Source organism: Equus caballus, chromosome 2, assembly GCF_041296265.1.
Source record: "Equus caballus isolate H_3958 breed thoroughbred chromosome 2, TB-T2T, whole genome shotgun sequence".
In the NCBI taxonomy this organism is placed as follows: domain Eukaryota; kingdom Metazoa; phylum Chordata; class Mammalia; order Perissodactyla; family Equidae; genus Equus; species Equus caballus.
Window position 1 is genome coordinate 96,841,354 of NC_091685.1, and position 16,420 is coordinate 96,857,773.

General features: G+C 39.2%; 1 protein-coding gene across 3 annotated transcripts in view; it reads left to right on the plus strand.

The window, feature by feature from the left end:
* MGAT4D (MGAT4 family member D) overlaps positions 1-16,420 on the plus strand; it is a 64,381-nt gene that overhangs the window by 5,509 nt on the left and 42,452 nt on the right. For all 3 annotated transcript variants that reach the window (XM_070258647.1, XM_023636517.2, XM_070258656.1), the window contains exons 2-3: positions 13,803-13,961; positions 16,224-16,361. In XM_070258647.1, the coding sequence (XP_070114748.1) occupies positions 13,803-13,961; positions 16,224-16,361 (297 nt within the window). The remainder of the gene's footprint in view (positions 1-13,802; positions 13,962-16,223; positions 16,362-16,420) is intronic.

The following is a 16,420-nucleotide window of genomic DNA, read 5'->3' on the forward strand; positions in this document are numbered from 1 at the left end:
TTGTGTGATTATCTTGGAGAATGTCTTTATTATTAGAAAATTTGTGCTCAAGAGTTTAAGAAGGAAGTGTCATGATGTCTGCAACTTGATTTCAAATGCTTCAACAAAGATACAAGCCACAGACTGAATGTGCCGCACCCCCCCCCAAATTCTTATCTTGACACACAATCGCCTTCCACCACGTGAGGACACAGTGAGAAATCTGAGGTCTGTGAACAGGATGCGGGTTCTCACTAGATATGGAATCTGCCCGTGTCTTGATCTTGGACTTTCTAGATTCCAGAACGCTGAGAAATAAATGTTGGTTGTTTAAGCCACCCAGTCTATGGTATTTCTGTCATGGCCGACTGAATAGACTAAGACGATAGATAAATAGAGAGCAAAACAGCAAAATGTTAACAATTATTGCATCTATGTGGAGGGTGTACCATTGTTCAGTGATTCCTTTTTTATTTCTGTATGTTTGAAAATAATCATAGTGTAACATTGGGGAGGGGAAAAACTGAAATCCAGTTCCACAAAACGTCAGATATTGAGTGTATTTTTAAAATATGTATTACATGCTAAAGGACAAATTGCCTAATAAGGTAATCAAGAAAGGATAGGTTTTTGTCCTTGTCCTGCAAAACTTGGCTTAAGCTGCGTTTTCCTTCAGTGTTGAGTAGAAGAATAGGCTGAAGAAAAAATCACTACCTATTCTTTGAACCAGAAGCCACACCAAGAATTCTTCTTTGGATTGAAAGAGTTTAATATAGCCAGTATTTTTTTAATGGTACAAGAGGAATGTGGTCATTCAGAATGATACTGAAAACTTATTCTGTCTCTCTTTTGGTCACTTTTGGTTATTCAAACAGTCTCTTGTTTTTAAAGACCCTGTCCCATTCTTTTAAAAACTTTGCTCTGAGAGTCATTTCAAAGCTTTCTTCTCCTTTCCCCATTGGACAGGCTAGACTTGTTCTAGGAAAATTCAGTGGCAGGAGAAGAAGTGGTGTGTTCTTTCAGACCTTTCCCCCTTGTTTGGTGTAAAACTTCTCAAACCTTTTTGGCTTAAAACAATCATTTTGTTTAACTCTTGATTTAGTAATCAAGGACCCAGGAAGGACTCCGCTGGGCAGTTTGCCATCTGAGTGGCATCAGCTGGGCCCTTGGCACTGGAGACTCTCCTGAGATATCCTCCTCACTCTGGCATCTCTTATGTCTCCCCACGTGGTGGCTTGTCCTCCAAGGCTTCCCCATGTGGCCTGGCTTCTCACAGCAGTGTGGTCTTAGTAAAGTTGTGCTTTTTGCAAGGCAACTCCCTTTCAAAAGGCAGGAAGTGGAAGCTGGCAGGCCAGTTAAAGACTCCACCCCAAACTGGCCCTGCGTTCCTTCTGCTGTGGTCTACTAGGCAAAGCAGTCACAGGGCTCACCAGCTCCCAGGGAGTGGAGACATTGACTTTACCTCTTGATGAGCGACTGGCAAGGGCACAGCAGAGCTGTTGTAGCCATCTTTGGAAAACAGAATCTGCTGCGTCCCTCCTCCCTCCTTGTGCTGTACCTCCATGGTGTCAGGGAAGGAGGTGGAGAGGCAGAGAGGGGTTTCTTTGTGTGATGGCAGCATGAAGTTCCAATTTCTCGAGAAGGTGCTTGTGTATGGCAGACATCCAGTGCTGGCTCTTTTGTCGGGTTGTTTGTGGCTGCTCCCTGGTTAGAATATCCGTCTCCTGCCTGAGCCCCTCCTCCCTCGCTCTGCCCTCACCACAGCCTCTTGCTGCTAGAACTTTCTTGCCTAGCAGGTGACCCTCTTCAGGTGCCTGCAGCATTCACTTGAGCCGCAGCAAACTCATGCATCTTTGCCACTTCTGCTGCATTCCTACAGGCTCCCTGGCAGATATTCCCTCTTGGCTTAGCAATTTCTCTCCCTCTCTCCTGCCCCTTTTCGTCTGGCAACATGAGACATTTTGCAGGTCCAGCACTTCAGTAAGTTTCAGGGTAGAAGTGCTCCCCAGCCCCTAACTTAGTGGAAGGAGGGCTCATTCTGGAGCACCTAAACTTTATGAGTGAATTTTTTGGGGTCTCTCTTTCTTTTCTTGGTGAAAGGAAAGTACCCTCCTCCCCATCCAAGTAGGAGATTATATATATAGATGTATATGTATGCCACGGGTATATGACCTTGTGGGAATATGCCTACAAAATGCCGTGGAAGAGAAATGGTGGGGACAGCAGATCCCAATGTAGCTCTAAGTCAGCAGAGTCAGGATCCAAGGGCTATTGGGCTATTCCAGACAGTAATTGAAATAGCTTGTGGAATTTGAAATACGTGTAGAACAACAATGCATGACAATTACAAGAAAAGGTAAGAGGGGGTAAATAGAGTTAAATGGTTTAAAGAAGTGAGAATGTACGACTTTGTATTACATTATATTATAATAAGTCAAGGATTCAAATGGAAATCTCTAGTCTAACCACTAAAATTATAGTAAAATAATGCATAACTGTATCACTAATTATATTAAATGCTCCAAAAAGGAAATTAAAATATTTTCTTACTGGATAGAAAACAAAACCCAGTTGATGACGCTTACAAGAAACACATTTAAATTTTAAAAACATAGAAATGTTGGAAGAAAAAGGATTGAAAAATATATGCTAGCAAACCCGAGCTGAAAGAAAGTTGATGTAGCTATGTTAATATCAGCAAAGTAGACTCGAAGGCCAAGTGCAACATAAATGTTGAATAAACTAGAAAAATTTCATTAGCAATCAAGGAAATGCAAATTAAAAACATGAGATACCATTTCATTCCATTCAGAGTTGTTAAATTAGGAAATCAGAGGTTTGGGGAGAATATGGTACTGCAGGAATTAAAAACAGTCCCCTTAGTCGGGGAGTATTCATTCTATCACTTTCCTTATGAAACATGCATTTCCTTTGTCCCAGCAGCTCTGCTAAGAGGGCTGAAATTGATGTGCAGCCTTGCCCATGGCTCCTGGCCAACTTCTCTTCTCACTGATCAGTACTCATGCCATAAAGGTTGTTAAATATTTTAAATAACATCCCTACCACCAGATATATCCTAGGGAAACCCTTGAACATGTTTACTAGGAGACATGTACCAGAATATTATTGGTAGCATTTTTATAATTGTTCATCAACAGTAGAAGAGATAAAATGTTGTGGCATATTCAATACAGTGGTGCATTTTACGGCAGTAAAAATGAATGAACTAGAGCTTGGCTCATCACTATGGAGGAATCTCAAAAACATAAACTGAGCAAAAGAAGCAAATACAGAAGAATACATATAAGTTTTATTTATTAATATCTAAACCCAAATGCAAATCAGCTTGCAAACGTTGTAAAACCATAAAGAAAAGCAATGGATGATTAATACAAAATTCAGGATTCTGCTTACTTTGGGGTGGGAAAGAAGGGGAATTGGATGTTGGAAGGAAACTGATGGAATATCTAAGGCTAAGGGAGTACTGGGTTCCTGGATGTCCATTTTTATTATTGTCTTTTAAACTGTTTTATATACTCTTTGTAACGTCTGAAGTATATCACCACAAAACGTAACGCATAGGGGGCTACTCACAGGGAATTTAAAGGGCGTGGTACATGATGTGATTTGATTACTTTTGTGAGGGGAGTAATCTGAAATGTATTTTACCTTCTTAGTTTCGTCTCCTACTAACTGCCTCAGATAGTCTTTCTTTGGAACCATATTTGGGTACAAATAAATGAATAATAAATTGAAAGTGGCCTGCCAATACTTTAACTCCATGCCGTTTCCCCTTCTTTTTACCCCCTGAGTGAATTTCTTGCTTTCCTCTCAAAATGCCATATATTTCGTCCTTACTCATATATGTTGTTTTCTTAGTCTAGAATGCCCTTCCCGGCCCTTTGCTGTATGGCAAAATTCTATGCATTCTTCAAATGCTCACATAGTCCCTCTTTTCTGAAACCTCTCCCACCTCCCTCCCCCACTCCTCACTCCTCCTTAAGAGTTAATCATTCTTGCCTCCCTTTGCCTGTGGCACTTGAGGATAATTCTGTTTTAATGATTACATTATAATGAGTTGTTTAATTGCAGGCTCCTTTCCCCCATCCCTTGCAGCCTAATTGTCAGTTAATTTAGAGCAGGAACCTGACTTTATTCATGTGTATTTACCAATCACATAGCACAGAGAGTGGCACATGGTAAGTATTAGTTGGAAGAAAGAATGACTGTCTCAGCATGCTTCTTGTTCTGGAGGTGTTGAGTGAATGAAATGAAGTGGAATGTCAGGTCATGACTACATTGTCTGGGACCTTGTATACTAAGGCGAGTGGTTTGGTCTTTGAATCTTCAGGAAGCGTTCAGGGAGCCATTTAAAGTCTTTGACAAAGGTTTAAGATTAAGCGTGGATTAGAGGTGAGAGACCAATTAAGAGGCAGTTATTGCTAGAGGCAATGAGAACCTGAACTATGGTGAAGTCAATGATGAGAAACATAAAACAATTAAAGAGGTCTGTACAGTGCTTCTCAAATTTTAACGTGCATACCAATCACCTATGAATCTTATTAAAACGCAGATTCTGGCCCAGTAGGTCTGGGATGAGGCCTGAGATGCTGCATTTCTAATCTGCTCACAGCTGGTGCCATCAACCTGCGCTGTCCAATATGGCAGCCCCTAGTCACATGGCTGTCGAGCCCTTGAAATGTAGTTAGTGCAACTGAGGAAGTGAATTTTTAATTTAATTTTAAGTCATTTAAATTTAAATTTAAAAACTGAAGCGGTGCAAAACATTTCCCCATTAAGCTAAATTTTGCTGTTTTGGTATTACTACATTTCACTGTAACTGAAACAATTTAGCATCTGAATTAAGATGTACTGTGAGTGTAAAATACACTTGGGATTTAGAATACTTAGTATAAAAGAAGAGTGTAAACTATTCCAGTAATTATGTTTTTATGTTGGTTACATGTTGAAAAATATTTTAGGTATATTGGATTACATTCAATATGTTACTTACAATTTCTTTTACTTGTTTCTTTTTACTTTTTAAAATATGGGTACTAGAAAATTCTAAATTACCAATGTGGCTTGCATTTTATTTCTACTGGAGAAAGTGCTTTGGGCCTTTGCTGTGAGAAGCAAAGGTCAGTGGTCCTTAGCATCTCACCTGGACCCTTTTTTATGGGTGGAAGTCACATTGGCCCATTGCACATGTGGACTAGTGTTTGTTTTCACAGTTTCACCACGATGGACTCAAAACCTCAAATTATCGTTTATTTCAAACCTTTCCAAAATAGCGTCATAACATTTCATCCTCACAAAATACCTGAATCAATATGCAAGTAATATGAATATTTTAAATGGATTATTGATGAATTGAATTATCAGGAAGAATAGACAAAAAGCAGATCCAAGACTAGGGATTATGCCCTTTAACATTTCTGTATGGTTGTTTCTACAAATACTACTTCCTCTAGAGAAAACTGTCCCTTTTCACATTTACCAAATTGATCCCTCAGGGACTGACTGACACTCTGGAAGCCCAGATACATTGCATCACCCGTGATATATCAACTCCAAACACTTGATCCATGTTGCAAAGAGAATATTACCTGGGGAACCAAATAATGTAGGGTTTTCCTGGTTAAACTGCATCTGCCTCTAAAATTTGAAGCATCCTCAAAGAGTACCCACTGTGTCTGGGATAGTTAGAGTTTTTAGATTAAAACATGATTCTGTTTAAGAATCTCTCAAATCAGTTCCTTTGCTGGCCAGTCCATTCGTTTGTTAATTTGTCCATTTCATTCAGCACATGTTTGTGTAGGAGCTGTATGCTAGTCACTGTTTTAGGCATTAATGCTTTTTCCTTGCATTATTATATCTGACATTTCTAATGTGAGGGGAAAAAAGTAAGTAAACATCTAGAAACATGTAAAGTAAAACATTGAGTGGTTATCTTCAAGTAATGGAATTACGATGGATTACTTTTTTTTTCTGTGCCTTTTTCTAAAATTTTAACCTAGGTATTGCTTCTCTAATCAGATGTTTGAATATTTTAGCACAGCTACCCAGGTTGGAAGCTGCTTTGTGTCCTCATTTTCTCTCGGCCATATACTAGTTCCATTAAACAACAATGGTTTAGCATTTAAATAACAAGCTGGTGTAGAGATTTTCCTCCCTAACCTCATTCCAGTCTTTAGGTTACTTCCATCTTGTTGCTGCTCATCTATAGGGCATTTTCTTTATCTGCATGATCCAGGATGGGTCACCCATATCTACATTCCACTAAAGGGACAGATAAAAAGAGGAAGGGAAAGACACACTCCTTCCCTTTAAGTGTCCGATCCAAAAGGTTCACTCAACAACTCCTGCTCACATCATGCTGGATACAATGTACTCTCATGGCCAAATCAAAGGCAAGAGACTGAGAAATCAAGTATTTAGTTGGGCGGCCTTGGCCCCAGCTGAAAGTTCTACCACTATAAAATGGAAAAACGAGTCTTAGTGGATCACTCTGAATGGCTCCTAGAGCCTTCCAGGTGTAGAGGCTTAAGTAGATAGGAGTATCTCCTGAGTCCTGTCTTACCACAGAAACTGCATGGAGAAGGAAAGAGGGAAAGAGAGAGAAGGGTGAAGAGAGGAGAGCCCCACAAGAGTGACTGAAGAGAAAGGTTGTCTCTCTCTCTCTCTCTCTCTACTCATCTTATTTGGGATCCTTTAAGACCTACAGTTGAGTGTCTGCCCTCCGCTTTGCCTTGCCCCATCTCTCAGCCTGTTCTCCTAGAGCTGGTGTGGAGGCCAGGAAACAGTGAACAGCAGCTAGGGAGAGGGGATGTGACAATAATTATCATTTACTATAAACTAGAACGTGTATTTCAGTAACTACGAACGATCAGAACAGTAACAATAAAAATGAGACTGAGTTCTTCCCATTTAAATCTAATCATTTAGCACCTTTATTTCTACCTCTTTTATCTTCCCTCTTCAACTGCTTTCTGGTCTTTGCTACTTTAATCTAGAATTATAAAAGTTTTTAAAAATAATTTTCTTTACCCTGTACATCTTATTTTTAATTTCTTTGTCTTTATAGTCCATTTTGTAACCATTTTTACAATAATTATTTACATTTAAGTCTCTATATTGAATGGGTTTTATGTGTACCTCTGATACTTTTATACCACATTTTCTTTATTTTGAATTTCTTTATTTTGATGCCTCCCACAATTATTTGGAAGACATTTTTTGAGTATATTTTTTCAAGAATGGTATGTAAGTACCATTTACATTTATGACAATGTTTTTCCATTGCTTTTACATGTGAATCAAAACGTATCTGGGTATAAAATTATTGGATTACAATAGTTTTTCCTTCTGATTACTTGTCCATCTTGCCCCTGTTGGTTTCCCTTCCACCTGTAGTCCTATAAGCTATACTGAGTCATCCAGAATTGCGGTCCAGCTGGCTTATTAAAGAAAGCTGAAAACCAGTTGCTACAGTGCCGTTTCTCAGGAACACCTTTTCTACCCTACCTCAGTCTCCCTCCCTCAAACCTCTACTCTAATACACACACACACACACACACACACACACACACACACACACACATCCTTTGTATGCTCCTGACTTCTTGGGGCTATCTCTTATCTTCCTGACTATGGCAGACACCACAGGTTGTCCATCCAGTATGCAACCCTAGATGCTTTTTTTTACTTACAGAGCTGTGATTTTGTTTGGGCCAGCAACGCATTAGCTAAAATTACTTCATTTCCAAGACCACAGCTAATTCAATAGGGAGCTCCATGTGCTCAGGATAAGACCTCACTCTCCCAGCCTCCATGCTTCCATCATCAGGGGGCAAGTGGGAGTCCCAGAGACTTTAATGCTCAGAGTAAGACCTCCAGCCCCGGCCCTCACCCGTCCATTGACAAGGCTCAAGAAGGACCTGCAGACTTCCTTGTGCTCCTGACAAGTTACACATTCCTCTCTCTTCCCATCACTCATAATCTCATCACCACCTTCTTCCTTGAGACCATCAAGGCTGATCTCATTAACCCCTTTATCTCAGCTTCTGATTCTCAGGTTACTCTTCTTCTGGACTCTACTCCATACATGGATCTACACATTGTGCCCTCACCTTTCCACTTCTATCCCCAACCCTTCCCAAAGCCCCAAAGCCTTTGTGCTCTAGAGCTCATGGTCATTACTAAAATTGCTCATGTCTTCATCCTCTTCTCTAAAGTTTCCTTCACCATCTTGCTCTCACTGAAACTTGGCTGTTTCCTGAGGACACTATTTCTCCTGTGGGCTTTCTCAAATAGTGGTTGTTTTCTCTCCCACACCGCTTGTACTCAAGGCAAGGTAGGTGTCCTCCTTCCTTCTCATTGCTGCTTCCAAATCTTTCTCCCACTTGTCTTCCCCAATGCCTCAGCATTTACTCTAATTATATCCCCACTTTCTCTCTTTGTGCAATCATCTTCAAACTCATGGGTCACTTTCCCTTGTTAGCAATAACTGCTTTGTTTCCATAAACTCCATATCAAGCATCCTAGTCTCTGACTGGCACCTCCCAAATTTCTAGGCCACTCTCTTTAATACCCTAACTCTGACAATCCTTTGACATACCAGGGCCTACAATTTACTGATTTGTCTACCTTTTCACGCCCCTCATCCACTGTGTTCTTCCTTACACTGTGTTTAAGTTCCATGGACAATCATTATAATAATTCCCTGGCATACACCCTCGACTCTCTTGATTCTCTCTCACTTACTTATATCCACTTGGTTAAATCACCATCCTCATGAAATTCAGTTCTCCTTTTACTCTGCATCTGTACCCTGATGACTGAATGTGACTAGAGTAAAATAAGCAGTCACAGTGACAGTCTCACTTCAAATCCATGACCACTGACCTCAAGTAGGCCCTGAAGGCTGCTTCAAGATCATATTATACTTCTCTGTCCCATCCACCCTCCTACTTTCCTAGAAAATTATTTCACACTTCTTTCTTTTCAAGTCTATAGTACATTGTCCCCCACCTTCACTCTCAGCTGATGACTATGCTCCCTATTTCACTTAGAAATAGAAACAATAAGAAGAGAGCTTCCAAAAGTTCCATAATCAATGGAAAGCACACCTTAGTTGGGGTAACTAGTTCCTAGTTACCCTGTGATCAGTCATATCATTATGGTGACACTTGTCCATGCTTCTGGCTAAAGCCCACCCCTCCACTCATATACTGGATCCCACCTGCATCTTGTCTATTTTCACGTGTGTTATCAGTTTGTCTCTCTTTCCTGGATCATATCCATCAGCACACAAACGTGCTGTTTTCTCTCATCTTAAAAAGGAAAATGAAAAACTGCCTTGACTCCGCTGCCCACTCTAGTTACTGCCCCATTATCCTACCCCCTCTTATAGCAAAACTCCTAGAAAGAGTTGTCCAGCCCTCCTGCCTTTAAGCCGTCTCCTCCTGTTCTCTCCTGAACCTGCTCCAGTTAGGCTTTCACCTTCATCGTTCCACAGAAATCAGTGTCGTCAAAGCCTCAGGGAGTGTGCATTGCTCCGTCTCATGGCACACTCTGAGTCCTCATCTTCCGTGTCCTATTCAACAGCATTGACAGTTGATCCCTCTCTTCTCCTTGAAACACTTTGCTCCTTTGGTTTCCAGGACTCCACATACTCCTGAGTTTTCTCCTGTCTCACCACTAATCCATCTCAGTCTTCTTTTCTGGCCTTTTCTCATTTGTCCAGCTTATAACTTGGAGTGCCTCAGGATGTCCTTAGGCATCATCTCTTCTCTATGCATCCTCATTCCCCTAATGATCTCATGGGTCTAAACACAGATCTTTTTACATTTATGTGTCCAGGCCGGGCCACTTCTCTGTACTCCAGACTCACATATGCAGCTGCCAACTGAGATGCATAATAGGCATCTCAAATCTAGTATGTCCCCAACCAAACTCCTGATATTCACACCAAAACTTGCTTCGCCTCATGTTTGTAAATGGCTACTCCCTTCTTCCGGTAATCCTCCATCTTTCCTAACTGAGTGATTTGTATGTGAGGATTAAAGTGTGGCTTGGATCTAGCAGTGCCTTTTCCTAGTCATTGTCCTTTCACTGAGGGTGGATTGAGGAAGGAAATCATAGATCTTGTGCCACTGCCCACTCACCAGTGAAGACGACAGATCTAAAGCCTTGAGTTCTAGTGGCTGTACCATGGCAAGCCAGAGCTTTTGTGCAACACCTGCTTCTGGAAAACTGCCAGAACTGTCTATCTCTGAAATGTTTAGCCAATCAGTTGAGTCTTTCCCTGGACCTCTGCTGTCCTGTTTCAGCAAGCCCAACTATCCATAATACCTGAATCGACTTCTTGTGTGCGAACTCCATTGATGCAAACCCTGTGGACGCATATAACGTGAAATTGTGCTACAATGTGGGGACTCAGTGTCAAATAACTGGAAAAGGGGAATCACTAATAACAGACCTTAAAGATGGAACTGGCTAAGTTTGGGTGAGGACTAGAGCAGTGAGGATCCCTCCAACCCAAGAGGGAAAGACAAAATATTTTGTTAGAGAGTAGTGAAGCAGTGGTTTACGTCCTCTGTTGTGTCTTGGGGTGGATGATCCATTGAGGCTTGGCAGAGAAATATGAGGATATTAGTTTATTAGCTGCTTCCTATCTTCAGTCAGGTAGCTCAGGCAAGACTCAAGTTTTATCCCGAGCTGGCTTCTCTGAAAGGTGAGTGGGACACCAAAATGGATATGCAAGTCTGTCAGAGGGGTCATTTCTGTCTATGGCCAAGGATTTAAGACCTCTGAGAACCAGACACTTAGGCACCCTGCTGGATTTCAAGACTGAACTCTCTGCCCTAGGCTAAGGCTAGTGTGAGTCAAGGCAGGGATGAAGGAAACGGCAGGAGATGAGACTGGGCTGGTATTTTATCACTACATTTTCTTGCTCCATTTTATAGGTGAATCTTAAGATGTTTGCTCTTGAATCTATAAAACCAGCCCTAATCTCTCCCTTGAACTTCAAAGGCATATAGACAAATGTCTGCCATGTATTTGGATGCCTCATAAGCATCACGACTACCTCTGGCCCTGCTCCTTTTCCTGTTTTCCCAGTCCAGATTGAGTACTAGCTTAGAAATCTAGTGGTCATGTTGGAAACCTAGCAGGGATTCTTGTCTCTTCTTCTCTTATCAGTTACTAAGTCTTTCCAATAGAAGCTCTCAGATATTTGTCATATTCATCCCCTATTTCCTAATCCTTTCTGCCCTGGTTTGTTCTTTTATCATCTCTCACATGAAACTGTTATCGCTATAGGTCCCTAACTCGTGGTTTCTCTGGCTTTAGTTTTGCTTTCCTGAAACAATCTTCTATATGGCCACCAGAATGATTTTTCTAAAACAAATGTTGCACCTAATAACCTTCAGCTATGCTTCGCAATTGAAATAGGTGTTCCCATGATGGTCTGTAGTGGTGTTCCAAGATATATAAAGTCGCCTGAAAAAAATCTGGAGGGGAGTGGAGAGTGACTCCGTTATCTTTAGATTAAAACCAATATGTACTGTGGAATGGACTATGGAATTTGCATACATTTTAAAGAAACTTCACAGAAATTCCATGAATGTGGTGGGCTATTTCAGGTTATGCCTCCACCTGCATCCTTTGTATTTAAATTCACTGCCATTAGAGGTTTTTTAGAAGAAAAGTTTAAGAAACACTGGTCTATAGGAAAAAGTTCAAGCTTCTTGTCATAGCTTATCAAAAAGATCAGCATAACCAGATCCCTCTTTTAACCTCACTTCTGAGTTTTCCCCATGTTGTCCCTGAGACGATGAACAGCTTCCAGGTCTGCAGAGACCGTATTTTGAATGCCTCTGTCCCGCACTGAGTTCCAACTAGAATGCCTTTCCTTGCCTCCCTTGGCTGTCTAACTCTTGCTCCCTCAAGGGTCTGCTAGGCATCATATCCTCCAGAATCCTTCTCTAGCTTCCTCTCCTCTCCCCTCCCAGCCATTTAGATTCTGTCCTCTATGCCTAGTATTATCACTACTTGCCAGGGCTTGAAACCTTGTTCTGCTGTGTCCATTTCTCCTCCAAGGGAATATCTTTCAGTTTACCCTGCTAGAATGGGCATTTTAAAATGAACACCTGAACCTTCTCCCAGTAACTCATTACCTCTCTCAGAAGATGAGGAGATTCATCTGAATGGTGAAATTGGTCAGACCTGACTTTTATAGGTCATATGGACAAGGAGGCAGAATCGTTTCCTTGAGATGGGAACTTGTGCCATCCCTGGCTCTTTCTCTTGTAATATCTATCTTATGTACTCTCTGAAAGAAGGGCCAGCTCCCTCTTTACTTTTCCCTCCAAAGTAGTAAGCACATGTGATAAGTCCTACCTTTTGTGGGTGTGGTTCCACTGTTGTCCAGCTTCTCTTTCAATAACGGGGTGGGAGTAGGGGTGAGTTAACTTGGGTAGGGAGGTAGGATACTCCAGTGCACTCTGCAATATACTCATTGTCAGAGAGCCCCAAATAAAGCTAATAGGCCCTTTTGGGGGCTGGTGTTATCTTTGTGTGTGCTTAATTAGTTAAAATTCAAGGAGAAGGGAATATGTAACAACAGAAATATCACACTGATTTAAATTATCAATTAAGTTAGTTCTACCAGTTAGTCAATAAACTTCCTGAAGGCAAGTTTATCCTTTTTATTTTTGTATTTCCATTGACACAGATTACTTGGCAAATAAGAGGTACTTAGTTTTTTATTTTTTATTTTTTTCTGATTATAGAAGCAATGCAACATGATTTTAGAAATGAGAGAATTTTGTAAAATGAGGAAATAAAAAATGATCCAACAAACCAAAGATTATATATTAACAAAATATAAACTTGTACACTTACTCTTCTCCTTTTTACTGTATGTATATATACTTTTTTTACAAAAAAGAAATTATACATAGTTTTGTTTTTAAAAAAACAACTACTTTTATAGCATTGAATATTCTTCTACAAGCTGGTTTTCATAGCTGCATAGTATTCCATTTTTACGTTAATGAAGAGTAGTCCATTGATAAATAATATTTATTAGACATGTCAAAACATTTTTTTCATGAGCTTTGCCATGTGATTGACATGCATTATCACATTACATATTTACAACTCTGGGGCAAGGATTTTTGTATATCCACTTATACATGAAGAAACAGAGGCTAACAAAAATTAACCAGATTATCCAAGGTCACACAAATATTAAGTGGCAAAATTGGGATTCAGTTATATGTGATTTAACACCAGAGCCATGAGAACTCTTAAAAGGATATTCTGTAATTTATTTAGCATATTTTTATTGTTAGGCACTTAAGTTGTTTCCAATTTTCTTATAATAATAAATAATGCTGCCTATGTCGAACATCATTAGAGCCGAATCTGTGTACATATTTCTGGTCATTTTCTTCAGATAAATTCTTAGAAGTAAAATTTTTGGCTCAATTGGTTTTTCTCTCTAATTACAAACCTAATACAATCACAAAATGGAAAATTTGGAGAACATAGAAAAGCATAAAGTAATAAAGCAAAAACCATTGATAATTCCACCTTTCATATATTTTTAACATTTTATTCTTTTTTCAATCTTTTATGTGTATTTATATGTACATATATGCCATACGTATATAGCACTCTCTATACATATATAGAGAGAGCTATATATATAGCTATATTGAAGAATATATTTTACATTTTTATTATACATTATAGGAAATCGTATGATACCAGTGCTACATGTATAAACGTATACATATATGTTTCCTTTGCAGATAATCAATTAATTAATTGTAGAAACCATATTCTGGAGTTTAAGGAAAATATGCTACGTTTAAAAAACAAAACTGAAACAAATCGCCAAGAACTGATGAAAACCTTGAATAGAATGAAGGATGAAATTGAACAGAGAGAAAATCTATCAGCACGCTTAGGTTTGTGTTGCTTTTGTTTTTGTGTATGGTGATTTATTTGTTTGTTTTAGGTTTTGTGTTTGTAAGTTTAGATTTTATGCTTTCTGATTTTAGGGCATTTCTCCTCAATAAATATAGCTAAATCAGTACTTGTTCTTTTATTGTGAGACATCCAAAAGTCAGGTGAGAGATATCACTGATACAGTTCTTCCCATCTCTACCTCAAAAACGGCCTTTCTATGTGTTCTCTCTCTGTGAGTTGCACCAGGATGCCTGATCCATCTAACAGATGCAGCCAGAACCTGAGCATCATCTCTGACTCCTCCCTCTCCTTCTCGCATCCCTCCATGTCAGTCAATAAACAATCCTGTTAATTCATAATCTTACATATCTCACAAATCTGTCCACATTTTTCCATCGCCATCTGTACTACCCTAGTCGGGTCACCTTCATACTTCATCTGAATGGCTGCTAACATACTCTTATTTTTTTCTTTCTCTCTCTAGACTTATACCCGCCTCTCTATTCTCACTGTAACCAAAGTGAAGACTACACTGTCCTGTATATCAACCTTCAGTGGTTCCCCGTTTCTCTAGGATAGAAGTCCTGCCTCATGCATCCCACTTTGTGGTTAGATGCTTCTCCCACTCTTAACCCCTGGTAACCACTGATCAGTTCTCTAGCTCTCCCTTTTCCAGTTGCTGTAGAAATGTCATGGTGCAGTGTGTGACTCTGACACTGGCTTCTTTCACTTTGCTTAGATTCATCCAAGTTATTGTGTGACCAATTGTTTTCTTGCCTTTCTGTTGCTGAGTAGCATTCCATTGTATGGATGTAAACTTGGTAGTTTGTTTATCCTTTCACCAATTGAGGGACATTTGGGTTGTTTCCTGTTTTTTTGGTGATTAGAAATACCTGTTGTTATAAACATTTATGTGCAGATTTTTTGTATGAAGAGAATTTTCATTTCTTTAGGATAAATATCTAGGATTCATGAGTATGTGGTAAGTCTATGTTTAACTTTATAAGAAACTGCCAAACTGTTGTCCAGAGTGGCTGTACCATTTTGCATTCCCCACAGCGATGTATGAGGTTTCCAGTCACTCCAGTTTATTATAGACATTCTAGTGTCATGGTTTAAGTTCTATTTCTCTAGTGACTAATGATGTTGAACATCTTTTTTGTGCTTATTTTGCCATCCATGTATCTTCTTTGGCGAAATGTCTGTTCAAGTCTTTTGCATATTTTTTAATTGGGTTGTTTGTTTTCTTGCTGTTGAGTTTTAAGTGGTCTGTATATATCCTGGCTACATATCAGAAGGATATGTGGTTTGGAAATATTTTCTCCCAGTCTGTGGCTAGTCTTTTCATCCTCCTTATGGTGTTCTTCACAGAGCAAACATTTTTAATTTTGATGAAGACAAATTTATCAATTTTTCTTTATATACATTATGTTTTCAATGTTGTATTTAAGACCTCTTTACCTAGCTGAGAGTAATGAAGATTTTCTTTTATGTGTGTGTGTTTTTAACTTTATAGTTTTAGGTTTTACATTTAGGTCTATGAAACTTTCAAGTTGATTTTTATAAATGGTGTGAAGTACAGATCAAGATTCAGTCTTTTTCGTGTAGATGTCCAAGTGTTCTCACACCATTTGTCAAAAACGCTGTCCTTTCTGCATTGAATTGCCTTTGCACCTTTCCAAAACTTAATGACCATATTTGTGTGGCTCTATTTCTGGATTCTGGATTCTGTTCCATTGGTCTATGTATCTATTTTTACTGTAATAACACACTGACTTGATTACTGTATTATATAGTATGAGTTAAAATTGGGTAGTGTGAGTCCTCCAACTTTGTTCTTTGTCAAAATTGTAGAGGCAAATTCAAATGAAGAGTACAAATGGAGTCATTAAGTGTTCAGAGGCTACAAAACGAAGTTATGAAGATACAAACTTTAATGATGTGATCTTAATCCAAGTAGCAGAACAGATCAGTTATAGCCTGATTCACTTATACTCCCTTTATTTGGAACTGGCAGTTGTATAAGTCTCTGGTTGTATAGCTCATAGTGCTAGACTTAAGTATTACCTTTGAAATAAGTATGAGGCAGTAACATTTGAGCTATATTTTGATAATTTACATTTAATAGTATTTCTCTTATATATTGAATACTAAATTAATCTGTGAATTAATTTATAAACCCTCATTTAAAAAAATTATACCAGGGGGAGAAAAATCCCTATAGCTGTGAACTCAGAAGCCCTATTTTTTCTGTCTTTCAGTTGAGAAGAAAGTGAATACATCAGATAAGATTGAAACCGTAACTAATGCATTTGAAATCTTAAAGTTCTTTCTTCCTCATCTAAGGAAAGTAGGCAGAATTTATCCTAATGTAATCATTGGCAAAGAGAAAACAGGCGGTAAGAAAACCTAGATTTGTATCATCAAATACAGATATTTTGATCTTTGGGAACTTGCT